The 17,144-nt window shown below is 39.2% G+C and overlaps 1 protein-coding gene across 1 annotated transcript in view; it reads left to right on the top strand.

Moving 5' to 3' along the window:
* The window catches only part of dscaml1 (Down syndrome cell adhesion molecule like 1), a 99,423-nt gene that overhangs the window by 15,660 nt on the left and 66,619 nt on the right, over window positions 1-17,144 (top strand). The window contains 2 exon segments of the mRNA XM_030744286.1: window positions 9,028-9,191; window positions 9,453-9,568. Of these exon segments, the coding sequence (XP_030600146.1) occupies window positions 9,028-9,191; window positions 9,453-9,568 (280 nt within the window).

Raw genomic sequence — 17,144 nt, 5'->3', positions numbered from 1 at the left:
TATTTGCAGTTGGAGAAATTTTCACCCATTATTTTTTAAAATGAATGAAGTCCAAGCTATAAATCAGGAGTTAGTTTATTTTATTTTATTTTTTTAAATGTGGTTTTCTTTCAGAATTAAATGGACATTTTAAATGGACATTTTTGTGATTGTTGACATCTGTTTATCAATAATAATCAATTTATTTGCATTGCTGGCATCAGTCCCAGTGAGAGAAGATGGAGGATTTTGACAGAATGCCTCATCTATTCAAAAATAAAGCTGATGAAATGGCCTTTGCCTGACACATTCCTGGCTACTCACTCCCTGTCACTGCTTTGTTTTTAGAGTTGTGTTACATGGATAAATCAGACGTTAGTCGAGATGTGCTGTTTGTGCTTGTGAGAGAGAGACGATGAGAAAGAGCGATAGAGAGAGAGAGAGAGAGAGAGAGAGACAGAAAAAGAGAAGAACCGAGGGGTGTGTGAGGACTGGGGGGATCTAATTTGATGTTATCACAGTCACCTAAAAGAGAGCAGCAACACCTCTAGGGCTCTTTATGTCTGGTGTTGTTCACTCTGTTTCATCTGAACCTCTATTCAAATCATTCACTGTCTAACTGAAGAGTAAAAGTATCAGTTTGAGCCTCCTGCATGCTGCTATGCTTGTGCGTTGGCACTTGTGTGTGCATGTACAGTATGTATTCAGGCTTGTGTTGTAGTGTTAACATTTGCTCCATGGAGCAATGGCAAATTGCAGGGTGTCAGACGAGACTGTTTAGGTCAGATGATACGTATTGGTCTCTGCCCCTTATCTTGCTCTCTGATACAGACTGCCTGTTTCATCTCTTAACACTGTGCATGAGTCTATCTATAAAGGTAGGTGTGTGTGTGTGTGTGTGTGTGTGTGTGTGTGTGTATTTGTGTGCCTCTCTATATCGCTCTGTCCTTCACACAGGAGCACTCATTGATCCAGCACAACTATAGTAAGTGTGTGTGTGTGTGTGTTTGGCCCGAGGGGGGTTTCCAGTCTGGATCGATAAAGCTTGCTGTTGGATTCCCCTCTCTCTTGTCACGGATCCCTCAGTGTGAGAGTGGTGAGACTGGGCCAGTCTGTTTGACTCATAGCTCTGTGTGAGAATGTGTGCGCGCATGTGTGTGCATGTGTGTATGTGTGCGTGGGTGTGTATGTGCATTTGCTAAAGCCACTGTATCATGGCTGTGTACAAGAGCTCAGTGGGAGTATGCTATTGATCAAGTGATGGACGCATTTGGTAAAACATGCACATATAGACAAGGAAAAGCATGTATGCACATGTACACACACACAGACACACATGTACACACATAAACGAACACACACATATTTGAATGAGCAGCTCGTTGAGATTATTCTGATTAGTTCATGTTATCTATAATCTTTAATTTTAAAAAGCTATGAATTGCATTGATTTCATTTAAGTGATTTATCACTGTATGAACTACAATAAACTGCTTCTACATTATATTGCCAAAAGTATTCACCCATCCAAATAATTGAATTCAGGTGTTCCAATCACTTCCATGGCCATAGATGTATAAAACCAAGCACCTAGGCATGCAGAGTGCTTTTACAAACATTGTGAAAGAATGGGTCGCTCTCAGGAGCTCAGTGAATTCCAGCATGGTACGGTGATAGGATGCCACCTGTGCAACAAGTCCAGTTATTTTTTAGAAGTTGGGCTCGACCCCTTAGTTGAAGTGAAATGAACTCTTAATGTTTCAGCACACCAAGACATTTTAGACAATTTCATGCTCTCAACTTTGTGGGAACAGTTTGGGGATGGCCTCTTCCTGTTCCAACACTAACTGCACACCAGTGCACAAAGCGAGGTCCATAAAGACATGGATGTCCAGACCTTGACCTGATAGAACACCTTTGGGATAAATTAGAGCAGAGACTGCGAGCCAGGGCTTCTCATCCAACATCAGTGTCCGACCTCACAGATACGCTTCAAAATTCAATTCAATTAATAGATTATTAATAGATTAATAATAACAAAGGCAGGGCCAACATCATATTAAACTCTATGGATTAAGAATGGGACGTCACTCAAGTTCATAGGTTTGTGAAGGCCGACAAGCAAATGGTGATATGGTGTTTTTAAATAAATGAAACACCATATTTGAGGGTAAATGATGAGTCTGGTTATCAATTATTAACAGGCATATACCTGGACACTATTTTAATGCTCACTATCAGGTATCTTTTGTCAAAGGTAATTGCCTTCTTCTGGGCTTTGCTCCTTTCCTCATTTTTGTGTTATTGTAAACTGTCACTTTTGAGTTTATGCACTTCTAATCTAACATGGCATGTGAAGGTGTCACGTTTGACTCCTGAAAATTCTTTAGCTAACATGGTCCCTTGATTAACCCTGACAATAATTTTTAGGTTATTCACCAAGAAATGCAATCATTCCTGAAATATCCGAGTTGCCTTTTCAAAACACTTGAGAGAGCTTTCTTGTTTTCCATTTTTCTCACTTCTTCCCTCCCCAGTGCTGATGAATAGGTTTCGTTAGTGACACAGTGCGCCTCTTCTTCTTTCTGTCCATCTTTGGCTTGACGCCTCCTCTCATGTCTTTCCCTCCCTGGTACAGACTGGTGGCCTGTGTCAGCATCATGACCGCACACACACACACACGCACGCACGCACACACGCACGCACGCACACACACACACACACACACACACACAAAGAGTGCATGTGCAGGCCCCTCCCACCCCACTGTACTCCACCACACACCACACACCTCATCCATCTATCCATCCACTTCATCTATCAGCTCCTGGTGGCATGTACAGCTTTCAGTTTTTCGATAGTGCTCGTGATGCTCTAGTGGTTTGCCATTTATTAGGGACACTGTATGTCAAGGTATTGGCTTGACAGGATGATACATGTCAAACAGACGGCTGTGTTGGTCAATAAAGCTGAGTTTGAATGGGCTTTGATGAAGAGGCAGGAGGGTGTTTGCTGACAGCTGGCCTCACTGTGAGACGACCCTGCCTGGGTGTCGTGTCACTATTTGACAGCCAAATCTGTTTGCGTTGAGGCCTGTTCATGGAGCGATGTGTGGGGGAGTAGACAGATAGATAGACAGGCAGACAGTCAGAAAAAGCGGAGCTTTGTGTGTTGACTGGCTATCGTGGATTTTACTCCCCTGTCATATACCTCCCCTTCTCGTGCTACTTCTCTATCTAGCCATGTCTCTCCCTTTAATTGATGGTTTGCTGGTGTTGCTGTTCGTTAGAAAATTAACATTTGTTTGCTTGTCAGTTAGGGAACTAAAAAAGTATGCTCTGACGGATGTGTGTGAAGGAACTTCATCTGTGAGTATGTGTGAGTGTTTGCGTGTCACTTTGTTAGTATCTATCTCCTCCTCCTGTTGGAGCTTAAAACGTTGTGAGTTTTATCTGGTCACCATGGTAACGGGTGCGATCTGGCGGCGGAATGAGGAAGGTGTGAGGATGCATCGCTGCCTGATTTTTATAAGTGCATCACCGCGGTTCATCTCCACCATACTCATGCATGCACACACACACACAGACACACACACACACGCACACAGAAGTTATAACATATGTTCTTTCTTTCTTTCTTTCTTTCTTTCTTTCTTTCTTTCTTTCTTTCTTTCTTTCTTTCTTTCTTTCTTTCTTTTTTTCTTTCTTTCTTTCTTTCTTTCTTTCTTTCTTTCTTTCTTTCTTTCTTTCTTTCTTTCTTTCTTTCTTTTTGTGTGTCTCTGTGTGTGTGTGCGTGTATTTGGGGGTAGACTAGTTGATTTGTTAATTTGTGTAATATTTACATACTCTGTATACTTGAGATTTTTCAATAAAGAAGATGGAGAGTCTTTTTTGTATTATAAGTTGTATATTCCTCATGCATGGTCTAGAATAGGATGATGGAGCATTGTGTGTGACTTGTCAGTGACACTGTGTGCCTGTGTGATATACATATTATTATAATAAGCAATCTGGGAACCTGTTGGCTTCTCTGCTGTCTTAGCTTCTGGATATAACAGCCAATATGTAGGAGCTTCCAGTGTAGAAAGCACATATTTGAGCCAACACTTGCTAATAAATCCATCGAACACTGTTTATGAATTCATGTACATTAACAAAGCTAACTGAAGTGTAAATCATAGACAATAGCCAATGTTTCAAGATCACATTTCAACAAATGCAGTCCAACTTTTGCTCTCTACATTGGCTATTTGCCTGCATGCAATCAAATCCTTATTAACCATGACTGTCAATACAGTTTGGGCTACAAATGTGTCTTCCCTGCACATTCTGTGCATAATGTTATTGAGATTAGCTGAAAACTAACCTAAAACTGTACTGCGGAATTGTCAACTATACATCAAAAGACATTTAACCTGAGTGTCACCATCACATTGTTTTATGTATTCCACAAATAAGTGACAGAGGTTTATATGTTTACACTGTAAAAACTCAGGTTCTATTTGGTATGATCATACTTTACCTTCAAAAGAGAACACAATTTTCTATGCACATTTGTGCACAGTTTTATTGTTTTTGGTAGACAGGTTATTCATGGCATCCTGAAAAACTTGGTAACCTTTGTAGATTTTCTCACTATCTTTTCCAATAATCCCAGAATGAGTCATTGATGTTCTAGATCAGTGGACATGCCACTTGTTGCAGGACTCAAAAAATGACCAAAAGTGTAATGTGCACACTTAAAAGTTTATTTTTATTTTGTGTGACAGAAAAAAATGTTTATCTTTTGTGCTTTCCTGTGTCTGTTAGAAACTGTTACTCTCGCAATAAGCAAGTGTTGTGTTTAATTTTTATTTAAAGAAAGTTCAAAAACTACGCAGCATATGCAACAATATTCCTTAGTACTTTTAGCACTAAAAATAATATTTCCCAGAAATTGCTTTTAATCCTTGAAATATTACACTTTAGTGTAGATTTTATAGTGATTATGTCAGCCTCATAATTTTTAGTCGGTCCATGACACATGTTTTTATGTTATGTTTCCGCTTCTAATAATCTTTTTGCCCCACAAATCATTATAAGACACCACTAAAAAAGAAATGTCAAAGTTTGCCAAGCAATATTTACAGGAATGTTCGTGGCTTTATGTAATAACTATTCATGCAGTCAGTGCAGTCTCTTTAAAATGCATTTCTTTTGTGAGGAAATGTGAAAGTCCACATACTTAGATGTAATATTTTACATGCCTCAGAGCCAAAAAACTAAGGCTTATTTGAATTACACATTTACATATTGTGGTTGAACGAACTATTCAGGTGACATCTGAGTAGCAACCTTCATCAAATGTTAATGAGAACACTGTGAGTCATTTTACAGCATTAAACCATGGTAAGGCACACTGGGATTAGCATGTTAAATTAAGTTGTTTTCTTTGATGTTAAACGATGTATGGCTTTTTAAAATGCAGTCTTCATTATAAGAAAGAATGCACTTGCAAGATTACAATATTTTTTTAATGATAACTTACGCAATACCCTTTATAACGTAAGCTATGATTAAGTAAGTAGCGTCTGTAGTAGTACATTATAATAATAAGTGATAGATTGATTGATAAGTTGATATAATGGGAGAAAAAGACAGAAAGAGTAAACATTAAGGGTGGAGAGGGTGTGGAAAAGTGTGACGTCTGTGTTTTTGCATTGATTGAGGCTGTTTAATCCCCCTTCTCTTTCACACACACTGCCTCTCCCTCTCTGTGAAGTGTAGCGTCACCACAGCTGCAGTAGCTTCTGTCCCAGTCTCCATTTTGTAGCCACTCTGCAGAGGACCTGTACTCTCCCTACCCCTCCGTCTTTCCACTTTTAACTTTATCCCTCTCTTTTGCCCTTCTTTTCCAGAGGCACTTATTAGGAAATAGTGAAGTGACAAAGCATCATCTATTTTCTTCCACTCCATCAGGCCTGAAAGTGAACAACAGGCTAAAAAATGGTAGAATAAGAAGAAAAAGAGAAAGACAAAGTGGCACAAAAGCATGACATGTTAAATTATGCAGATGGAAAAGTGGGCATAGGATGGAGGGATGATGGAATGAGGTGGGTAGGTATGTGAGGACATATAAAGGGTTGGTCAGATGGACAAAGAAAGAGGTGTGTGTGTGTGTGTGCTTAGTTTTCTTGCTGTCCCCAGCACCCCAGGGAGGAAGAGAAGGCCAGGGGCTCTAAAGCCAGTGGGGCCTGCTATTAAAGATGCATCTGACAAGTGCTTAATGCTCCCCTACCTCCCCTCTCTCCTCCATTTCACATTTTTCTTTAGACTTTCTTTACTTATCCCTGTTAGTATCTGACCATTAACCATTACACGGTGCGCATCTATGTGTGTTTGTCTTTAGAATGGTTGCCATTCATACCTAGTGTAAAGGTGGGGGAAGAGGGCAGGCAGAGGGGTAACTGTGGAGGGGAAATGGGTGCTGTTTACTTATTGATGTGTGTTTACGGGCTGTGGCGCGTGTGTGTGTGTGTGTGTGTGTGCGTGTGTGTGTGTGTGTGTGTGTGTATGTGTCCGATTCTGGCAGTGATGCATGTTAGGTTGGGTTATTTATTCAGCACTCGTGTTTGGATGTTTTACAGAGAGAACAGGTGCAGAGTGACTCTGAGCTCGCTCTGTTTGAGCGGACTTTGTGTGTGTGTATGTGTGTGTGTGTTAGTTGTGTTAGAGGGACAGACAGAAAGAGAATCAGACACAGGGGCATTCACTGCTGTCCAGGCACTGATAGGGCCGCTGTGTTTGTCTTTGTGGATAACATGACTTGAATATTTAAAGGAAATTTTGATTTGTAGAGCTCAGATAGACAGACAGATAGATAGATAGATAGATAGATAGATAGATAGATAGATAGATAGATAGATAGATAGATAGATAGATAGATAGATAGATAGATAGATAGATAGATAGATAGATAGATAGATAGATAGATAGATAGATAGATAGATAGATAGATAGATAGATAGATAGATAGTAAATGCATAGGAACATGGATGTTGTGTGTAGAGATTGAAATGGCGGGAGAGATGGAGGGAGATTGAAGAAGGGAGAGAGGGAGGTAGGAAGTGAGAGAGGGTTGTGCACGAGGAGAATTTCAATGGCACTCCAATCATGCAGGCAGTCTCGTTAGCCCAGGGAACATTTGCATAGCGCTTCGGCGAATTCATTTGGCCTTACTCAGAGAAGATGGCTCCCTTTTCCTCTCTGCTAGTTAGTTATTCATTAAGCAGAAGGTGTGCAGAAGTGCCTTCATGTGAATTTGTCGTGAGTTTGTGACCTGTTGACCGGTGTGCCTTTTATGTTATTGTATATTTCTTGTCATATAGTCCTTGTTGCAGCCCCCCCCCCCCTTCCCCCCCAATGAGGTTTGCATCTTTATGAGTGAATGGATACGTGCCTTGGATCCTTCTGCATGTATCCTTACAATACTGACTTGGTACATGCCAGCAGACAGAACTGCCGTCAGATATTGTGCCAATTGCCGAGTCGACGTCAGAGCATTACTCATCACCCACCATGATCTCCTTGCCAACAACTTCTTCCTCAAATAGTGATGCTGGGGTCTCAACTTTGTGTATCACTGCTGCCTTTCTCCTACTCCTCCATCCCAAGAAGCTAATTTGGGGGAAAAAAATACATGATTTTGATCTATACTTGAGACCATCACTAATGGAGAGCATGACTTACCCAAAAAAGCATGTAACTTGTAAGATTGGTTAGGATTGTGCGTGTGTGCGTCAGGGGTGGGAGCATGGGTGTTGTCAGTGAGGAAGCAGAGCCAGTAAGTGAAGATGACACACATAATGAAGAATGCAGTGGATGTGTTATTCTAATTATCCCACTGACACCTCCTTGCGATCTAATGCTGTTTGACAGTGCACAACAACCATGGTGGAGTGTTGCACTAGTATGCACCTGTGTGTGTGTCTGTGTGTGTATGTGTGTGTGTGTATGTTGGAATTTGCAACCAGGAATTTACAATGACAGTGTTTGTCACATGTGCTTAAGCTGTAAGATGAATTCACTTTGTGTGACCTTTCCTTAAGCTGGTTGGTTGTTCATTTTAAGTAGGCATACGCCATAGTTGTATTTGGAATAAGTTACTTATTCTACCTTTAATTGAAAAAATAAAAACATAAAATGACATCATGTATTAGCTTTAAATAGTTAAAATGTACTCTTAAGTAAGTGAGAAAATGTGAGGAGAAACATTTCAAAGATAGATAAAACTGTGATGTGGGTAATGTGAAAATAAAATAAAATAAATAAATTTCTAATCCATTCGGAGTGGATGAGCTGTCATACTGACGTGAATTTGCCATTTTTTTTTGGTTTCTACCATCTATGTAAATTGTGAGATATTTTTTTCTCTATTATATATTTTTTTTTAAGATTGCATATCACTTGGATAGCAGTCTTGGAAGCCTTGCATGACATACCAAGTAACTTCAGGTTTCCCACACAAAATCAAATTCACATACTGTAGTGTGTGAAAGCTGAAACTTTGAATTAGGTTTCTTAAAATTTCAACTTACCAACTCAAACGTATGAGAAAATATTTTGAAATTGAGAAAATAACTCAAAATTTTTACTTAGCTTTTCCAATCAGGAAATTGTTTCTTTCATGGCGGAAACAACCTTCCATAGAACCCTTATTTTTTGCATCACCTCAAACTTTGTGAAGTTGTGATGGACATTTTTGGTCTTGACAAATCAGTTAATGTTAAAATGTGAGAGTTTATCAGGTTTTTAGCTGCAGCCCTGCTGTGTGTAGAGTTCAGTGTTGGCATGAAACACTGAAAATGCCTCACTCAGTGTCGAGCATATGATACCTTTGAGGACTGGGATCTCAGCAGACAATGATCAAGTTGACCAGCAGGTCAAAATATGTCTAGTCTTTCACTGTGTGTGGAAGAAAGCTGAATAAACAAAGGAAAAGAAAGAGACTGGAGCATTTCTATGTGGTTGTAGACATGCGTGTGTTTCTGTGTATTCGTGTTTTTGGCAGTGCAGTGGGGGCAGGGCAATATGAGAGATATCCTGTTCCAACACATCCCCGCTGGAGCTGACTTAATGACCCATGACCTGAAGATGTACATGCTAGGAAAAGAGAGAAGGAGGGTGGAAAGAGGCAGGGTAGCTGAAGAGGAGCAGGAGGAGGAAAGCAGAGGGGTGTGGAACCAGGAACAAAATGGATGGAAATTGCAGCAAATAAAGCAGAAAATGTAACAGAAAGCAGAAAAATGTATCCTGCTTGATGCATCACTCTCTCTTTCTTTGTCCGTCTTGTCTCTTTTTTATCACTGGCACATGTCTTGATCTGACCACAGTCATGTCCATCAGCTGGAAGAGTTCCTCCTCTTACCTCTCTTTGTCTGCCTTTGGCACTCTTACTCACTTTTCTGTATCCATTTCTTTACTCTGGGCCGATAGATCACAACTAATCAAAGACAGGATGGAGACAGCCAACAGACCCATGACATACAGCCCACAGTGGAGACAAGCGGAGGCAGTAAGGGAAAGATAGAGAGCTTCAAAGTGAAAGGACAGTGAGATAGCCATAGAATAAGAAGACAGGTGAAATAGATTAGCACATTTGACCTGCGCTTCCTTTTTTCAAGTCCTTCTCAATTTTTCTTTTCCCCTTTTGACACTTGCCATTTTTATTGAATTTCTGGACTTTCTCCCCATCCCGTTCTTTCCATCCAGCATCGCATAACCTCTGTCATATCTGTTAAATTCAGATGTGCACCTGCCTGTGTGTGTCTAAGTGCATGTGTGAGCCCACTGATCTCTCTTGTCAGCAATGGCATCTCTGTGTTTTATTAATAGCTAATCAATGAGCTCTCTGGGATCTATGAAATGGCCTGAGGACTCCCATAAGACATATGCTTGCGTATCAGCACACACACACATCAATAGCTCATAGAAGTCAGTGGAGTATAACACATTTAGGGTTTCTTTTTTTTTTTTTTTTTTTTTGTCAATACCATTTTTTCCCCAAGTTTTCACTGTGTTTTAATTTAGCTGCTGCAATAAAGTGATGCAGGCAGCTAAGATCCATTATGGACTGATTCCATCCTGCCCTTCATGTTTCCATGTCTGGTTTGTTTGTGTCATAAATGCACTCTCTCTTTCTCACTTTCTGTTTTACCTCTGCCTCCTAGGGTTCTCTTACTGCTTGACTTGACATTTATTCCTCTCAAGCGGTTATCAGGCCCACTTGATCGCCTCTTGTTTTGCATCATTATTTTTCTTCACATTCTGCTATTTTCAGTGTGTCTGCCCTCTTCCTATTCTTCCCTCACCTACCTATTTTCTCTGCACTCGTTTTTTCTACCTTAGCTGTTGGTATTTTGAAAGTGCAGCCTTTTTTTTTTTGTTCATGTACATAGTCATTGTTTTACAATGCCCAGGGCAATGGAGATTTGTGTTCCTCTCACTCACAGGAGACATTGTTTGAAAACAGAAATGTGAGTTTCAAGTGTCTTTGGAGGAATCCTCCAAGTTTTTGCTCTTTGCCCAGTAAAATCCATTTACTGAGCAAATGGCTCACTTCTTTATTACTTCCTGTGCTTTACAATGGTGATACGTTATGTCTTAGGACCTGCTTGCTGTCATGTGTGAGCATCCCAAACTAAATAAAGGATAATGCTATTAATAATCTGATTTTTGCTGTGGTCAGATAATTCAATGAAAAGATGAAATCTAATGAAGCATTGCCTTCTTTCTCTTTTGTTTTAAAAATAAGCTTTTTTCACAGTTGTTGTTAATGCTGCCTGCTCACAGTGCATACCTTATTCAAATACAAGTCTTTATCTAAAATACAAAGTCATTAAAACCATTTGACTCCCCCAAACAGAACCCTGTCGTCCCCAAACCTCACCTCCAGTGCAACAAAAGGTTGTACAATTTTTATTAGTGCAAATCTCTCTTGGGCAGGCATGGGAATGAACGATTGCAGTGTTGCGCACCTTGGTGGAGATGTTCATCTGTTCCTTACAAATCATTCTACTTAGCTTGTCATATTATGCTGAACTTGTGGACACTGTCATATTCAAGCAAAATTGATCGAGCCTCTTAATTCTCCTTTAATCTCTGAGCCTCTTTTCATGTTTTTTTTTTTGTTTGTTTTGTTTCGTTTTGGTTTGTTTTTGCTTGGTTTTTTGGTTGCAAATTCAGTTTCGTGATCAATGTTTTTCTCTTGGACAGTGACTGTCTGAGTGGCCCCTTCAACAGCTTTTGACTTGGCATAATCTTTATGCCAAGAACTTGCTGATCTGTTTTTCACTGCAATGACACACTTGGTAGGTGGGAAGTCAGAACTCAGAATTGTGTCCTTTTTAACCTCCAGGTGTTCAATGCACAAGGCTGGGATAAAAATCTTGGCTGCCTACAGGTTGAAATAAAGTTAACAATGTTAAGCGAGTAGTGAAAGTTTGAATGAACTGTAACAATACTGCCTCAGTTTCAAGAACGCTGAAGGAATAAATTAATTATCATTCGGCTGAGCTCATTCAGAGAGAAGTTCTATTTTCTGTTTACTGTCCAAGGTGTCATTATGTCAAGATTTAGAAAGAGTATTATGTTGAACTTCTAGTGGCATTTGAATTTTCTTAGACACTAGAAATTCTGAGTTACCCGTTGTCACTGAATGCAGCACGGAGCGACCATACTGCAGGTCACTGTTAAAAGGAAGCTTTCTTGTAACCTGACTTCACTTTATCTTTCACCACTATACCTACATCCAGCTGCCCTCTGACAAAGAATGTGTATTTTGGTGTGTGTCTATATGTGAAACAGACAGAGAAAAAGGCAATCTTTTTACATCTAAGCTTAGCTGACTAAGGCTCCCAGAAGACAAAGAAAGGGTGAGAGGAGTGCAGGAAGGGAGAGTATAGTGGAAAAAGAGAATGTAATTTGAATCTCATATACATTTCAGTTGAAAGTCATTCTAGCCTTGATACATTCTCTCTGGAGTCAGCCTTACACACACACACACACACACACACACAATTGTGGACAAAGCTCTTGTGTATGAGCACAGATTGACAGTTGAGTGCTCACACTACAGCTCATTCATCCTTGTTGACTACATCTCTGTAGCCAAGTTGAAAATGAATGATGTGTCAGATGCAGCCTCTCCACAAAATAAAACATATTGTTTTTTTTATTGTAGCCACAATTGCTTGCACACAAATACAATATTAAAAGCTGGTAAAAAGAAAGAAAGCATGGAAAACACAACCTGTAGGCACTAAACTGAGTGGTCTTAGTGCAATTTCTCTCACCAAACTTATATTTTTGCTTTTGAATTTCTCCAACAACATATTCTAACAAAAACCACACAGCTGCTTTAAAACTGTGTTAGGTGTCCAAGTGAGGTGTCCCACCTCAAAAAATCTAATAAACACATATAGGACCACACAAATAGTCTGTCTGGGCAATGGTCTTGACTTTTTAGGCTTTAAGAGTATATTCGCAATACTGGAAATCCAAGAAGTAGATGTGACACCTGTAACATAAGCCTGTCAAGGCTACATATCAGGTGCTTCTTACAATGCCAACACTATAGACACATATTTTGACATATTTTAAGCACTCTCACTTGCCAATAGCATCCATCCCCAGATTTGCTGTTTGTGTGTGTGTGTGCATCTGTGTGAGCGTGTCTCTTTTCCTCTGCATAAACAGTGTTCCTTTCTCCTGCAGGCTGACAAGTGAATGCCTTGTTTATTTCTGAGTGGAAAAAAGATGTCTATTTTTTTCTATTGCTCCCTTATACCTCCAATTCTTCCTCATTACCCATCTTTTTTTTTTTCCAATTTTAGACACACATAGGTGAAAATGATGGAGTAATGAGCTAATATTTCATACAGGTGATGGACAGATGAGGATAAAAGACTTTCAGAAGGTTTATTACACATTTATATTACTGTGTTGCTAACTTACTGTGGTGATAGCTTATATAGACTACAGGCATGTGGCACTATGGAATGTAAGCCAATTAACAGTGTATTCAGTTCTAGTCACCTGATGAGTCACTGACTTCAGCTGTTTACCTCTTTCTTAGTGCATCTGTCTTCTCTTTCAATATTCTTTTTGCCTTTCTCCTTTGACCCCCAATTCATTTGGTATCACTCTAGAAGGTGATGGTATAAGTGGAATTTAGGACCACTCCTGTTTTCTGTATATACAAATGACTTGCCATTGGTGTTGAAAAAGGCTAAAATAGCAATGTATGCTGATGATATAACTATTTATTCATCACATAGTACGGTTCAAGAACTTAAAATTGTTTTAGATGAAGAATTAAAATGTGTATTTAAATGGGTCATAAATAACAAATTATTATTAAATGTTGGCAAGACAAAAGGTATTGTTTTTGGAACCAAACATATGCTACGGAATGAACCCAAGCTGAATCTTAATGTCAAAGACATATGTGTTGAGCAGGTGAAGGAGACCAAATTACTTGGGATTGAAGTTGACACAGAACTATCATGGTCTAAGCATATTAACACAGTAGTGCGCAGGATGGGCAGAGGTCTCTCAATGGTTAGAAGATGTTCCCATATGTTACCTTGGAACACTACTGCTGATGTGATAAAAAAACACTTGCTCTGTCACATCTGGACTATTGCTCTGAGATTTGGTCATCTGCTGCTACAGCTCATATAAAGAATTTACAGATGGTCCAAAACAGAGCAGCTTGATATATACTTCTGTCCTCTTAGAACCAATGTGAACTGGATGCATAATATAGTGGAAACCAGATTTACAGCCTCATTGTTACAACAAAATTTCCAAAATTTCCTTATACTGAGTTAATTTTCAATTCTGAGGAACATGACTATGAAACTAGACATGCTACAGAGGGCAGATTCATACTTTCAAGTGTCAAGACAAATAAAGGAAGAAGTGTTGTAATGTATGGAGCAATGTTTGGCTGGAATAATTTGCCAAGTGACACTATTAATGCAAACAGTAAGTACCAGTTTAAAGACTTTTTGAAACGTTATCTTCTTAGAAATTAACTTTTGGATTAAATAACATGTTTGTGAAATGATGGTTGATTGATGTTAAGGGATACAGTGGTTTGTTTTGGTGGCTTAGTTTATTTTATTTTGTAATAATCATATTGAAATTATACTTAAATTATACTTGAGAGAGAGGGTGGGGAGTTTGGGAGGAGGGCGGTTAGTTATTAATTTTTTTGTTAAAATTAGGTCACTTTGTTGGTGGTATTGTGAAGGCTTGTGAAGACACTGACTCCAGGAAGAGTACAGTAGCTGTACTTGTTACTGCTAATGGAGATCAAAATAAAAAAAAAAAAAAAACTGATGTCACTGTAGCGGGCATGCAATAAACTGTATTTAGTTTTTCAGGAGTAAGTATGTTAAATATAATGTATAAAAACATGATTGCTGATTTGTTTAAAAGTTTTGTTATATGCTTGTTGCATCCCAGTGTACACTCTTTCTGCTTTTTTTTAAAAAAAAATTAAAGTTGTAATGTACTGACTTGTTTGACATTGAACCATTTGTGGTATTTGCTATTCATAAACAAGAGCCAATCTAATTTGGAATCAGTTCACTATAACTGCTGCTCTGATGTCTGACATCCCAGAATCAGGTTAGTATCTGTTGCTATGGAAACAGTATAAACTTTCATGTAACCTCAAGCAGTAGCTGCCTCTAGTTTTAGACATTTAAGACATTTAATTAAGTTTATTTTTATTTGGAATATTTGAATTTTTATTGAGCAATTTTCTACTTATATTAGCAAGTAATTCACAGCAACAGTTGTAAAGACCCTCCAATATTAGAGAGTGAACCCCAACAATCAGATGATTCCCTATGAGTACCACTTGGCAGCAGTGGGAAGGAAGAACTCCCTTTTAACAGGAAGATACCTGCAGAACCAGGGGTAGTCATCTGCTGCAACCAGTTGAGAGGTGAGGAAAAAGAGAAGATAAAAGAGGTCACAGAGTGACAGGGACAAAACAAAACCATTATAAAACCAAAGCTGAAATTTACTAAGAGATCTGCTTACTTTGTGGCTAATCCTTTGGGTAGCCAATGTGCAAATGGTAGTAGAGCCTTCTGGAAGAGCAGCCTGGACAGTCTGACATACCGAATCAGTAGTGGTTCAAAACCAAAGCACAGAGCCCAAAAGTTTGATCAATTTGGACTGAACCAGAGCCAGCATATTTTGGCCTCCTAAAAGTCTAGGGGGATTTGTGTTTAATTAGGAGCAGTACATTGCTGTATTGTGCTTTGCTGTATGTTTCTTTTCAAATGACTAAAGAAGAAATCTGAGTCTCCATTAATATTTTACATTAAATATTTTCCTTCAAGTGAACAACATCCAACTTAAAATCTAGCATAGGCAATCTGGTTAGAAAAAAAAATTACAGTACCAGTCAAAAGTTGTGGACACAGGGTGTCCAAACTTTTGACTGGTACCGTATATCAAATGACTCTTGTAGGATTCTCACATAGCTCACTATCTGTAAACAGGTGATTTTTTTGTTAATAGACTAGCCATAAAGTCTTTGTTGTGTCTTCCTCTGCCAAATAAAAAGGTCTCTAAGCATGAGCTTGACAGTTAGGTCCTATGGTCACCCAATGCCTTACCCTGTTTCCTCTGTGTTGCTTTTGTCTTAGGGCATGGAACAATAACCTATAGCACATATTCACCCAAACCAGAAATAAGAGAGTATATACAACTGATGCTCGAATGATCAAGACGTGGCTGAACAGAAAGGTGTAGGTGGGCATTCTTACTACACTGCTCAAAGAAATCAGATTTCAATGGGAAAAGAAAATCATGCTGGATATCTATACTGATGTGGAATGGGTAATATGTTAGGAATGGAAAAATGCCACATCGTTTGATGGAAATTAAAATTATCAACCTACAGAAGACACTCCAAAAATCAAAGTGAAAGCTAGTCCATTTTGTTGAAATTTCATTGCAGCAACTCAAAATGGTACTCTAGACCCTTTCATGTCTGTCACATGCGCTGAGGGGAAACTGTTCTCATCTGTTAAAAGCACAGGGCACCAGTGGTGGACCTACAAATTCTGGTATTCTATAGTAAATGCCAATTGGGCTCCACAGTGCTGGGCAGTGAGCACAGGGCCCATTAGAGGACATTGGGCCCTCAGGCCACTTTGGTCTGTTTCTGATTGTTATTCAGAAACATTCATACCAGTGGCCTGCTGCATGTCATTTTGTAGGGCACTGGGAGTACTCATCCTGTTCCTCCTTGCACAAAGGGGCAGATGCCAGTCCTGCTGATGGGTTATGGACCTTTTAGCCCTGTTCAGCTCTGCTAGAGTAACTGCTTTTCTCCTGGAATCTCCTCCATGGTCTTGAGACTGTGCTGGGAGGCACAGCAAACCTTCTGGCAATGGCACATATTGATGCACAATCCTGGAGGAGTTGGACTACCTATGCAACCTCTGTAGGGTCCAGATATTGCCTCATGCTACCAGTAGTGACACTAAACCCAGTGGCCTTCACGTGTGAAACCATTTCTATTTTTGGGGTTGTCTCATTGTTGCCCCTTTAGTGCACCTATTGTCAATTTAATTAACACCAAATCAGCTGAAACTGATTAACAGCCCCCTCTGCTACTTACTGTAACTGACCAGATCAGTATCCCAGAGGTTCAAGCAATCAATCAAAATCTTTATTTCAAACATGTAAATAACATAAGTTAATACACATAAAAATCAAGTTCATGTGCAATCAGTGACATTTTTTTATTGACTTGCTGCTATACTCTGATTAAAAAGTGTTCCTTTATTTATTTATTTTTTGAGCATTGTATATATACATGTACAGTCAGTCACTTGGATACCAACTGGACATCATTTGCATCTGAAAACCTAAAACTCCTTCATCCACAAACATAAAGTGACCCAATTTTTCAGTTACAGTTACATCATTATTTTAGTTTTACATACTGTATGGAAGCCATCTACCTATTACGTAGATGGTGCACACACTCAGTGAAGGGGGTGGATGGGTAATTGTAACATCAGTTGATAACCCCTGAATATGACTATACGTTTTCCTCTCTTGAAGTCAACAGCATCTAGCAGTGTTCCACTA

The sequence above is a fragment of the Archocentrus centrarchus genome, chromosome 13 (genome assembly GCF_007364275.1).
Source record: "Archocentrus centrarchus isolate MPI-CPG fArcCen1 chromosome 13, fArcCen1, whole genome shotgun sequence".
NCBI lineage: Eukaryota > Metazoa > Chordata > Actinopteri > Cichliformes > Cichlidae > Archocentrus > Archocentrus centrarchus.
Note: the sequence above shows the minus strand (reverse complement) of the source record. Positions and strands in the feature narration are given on the sequence as shown.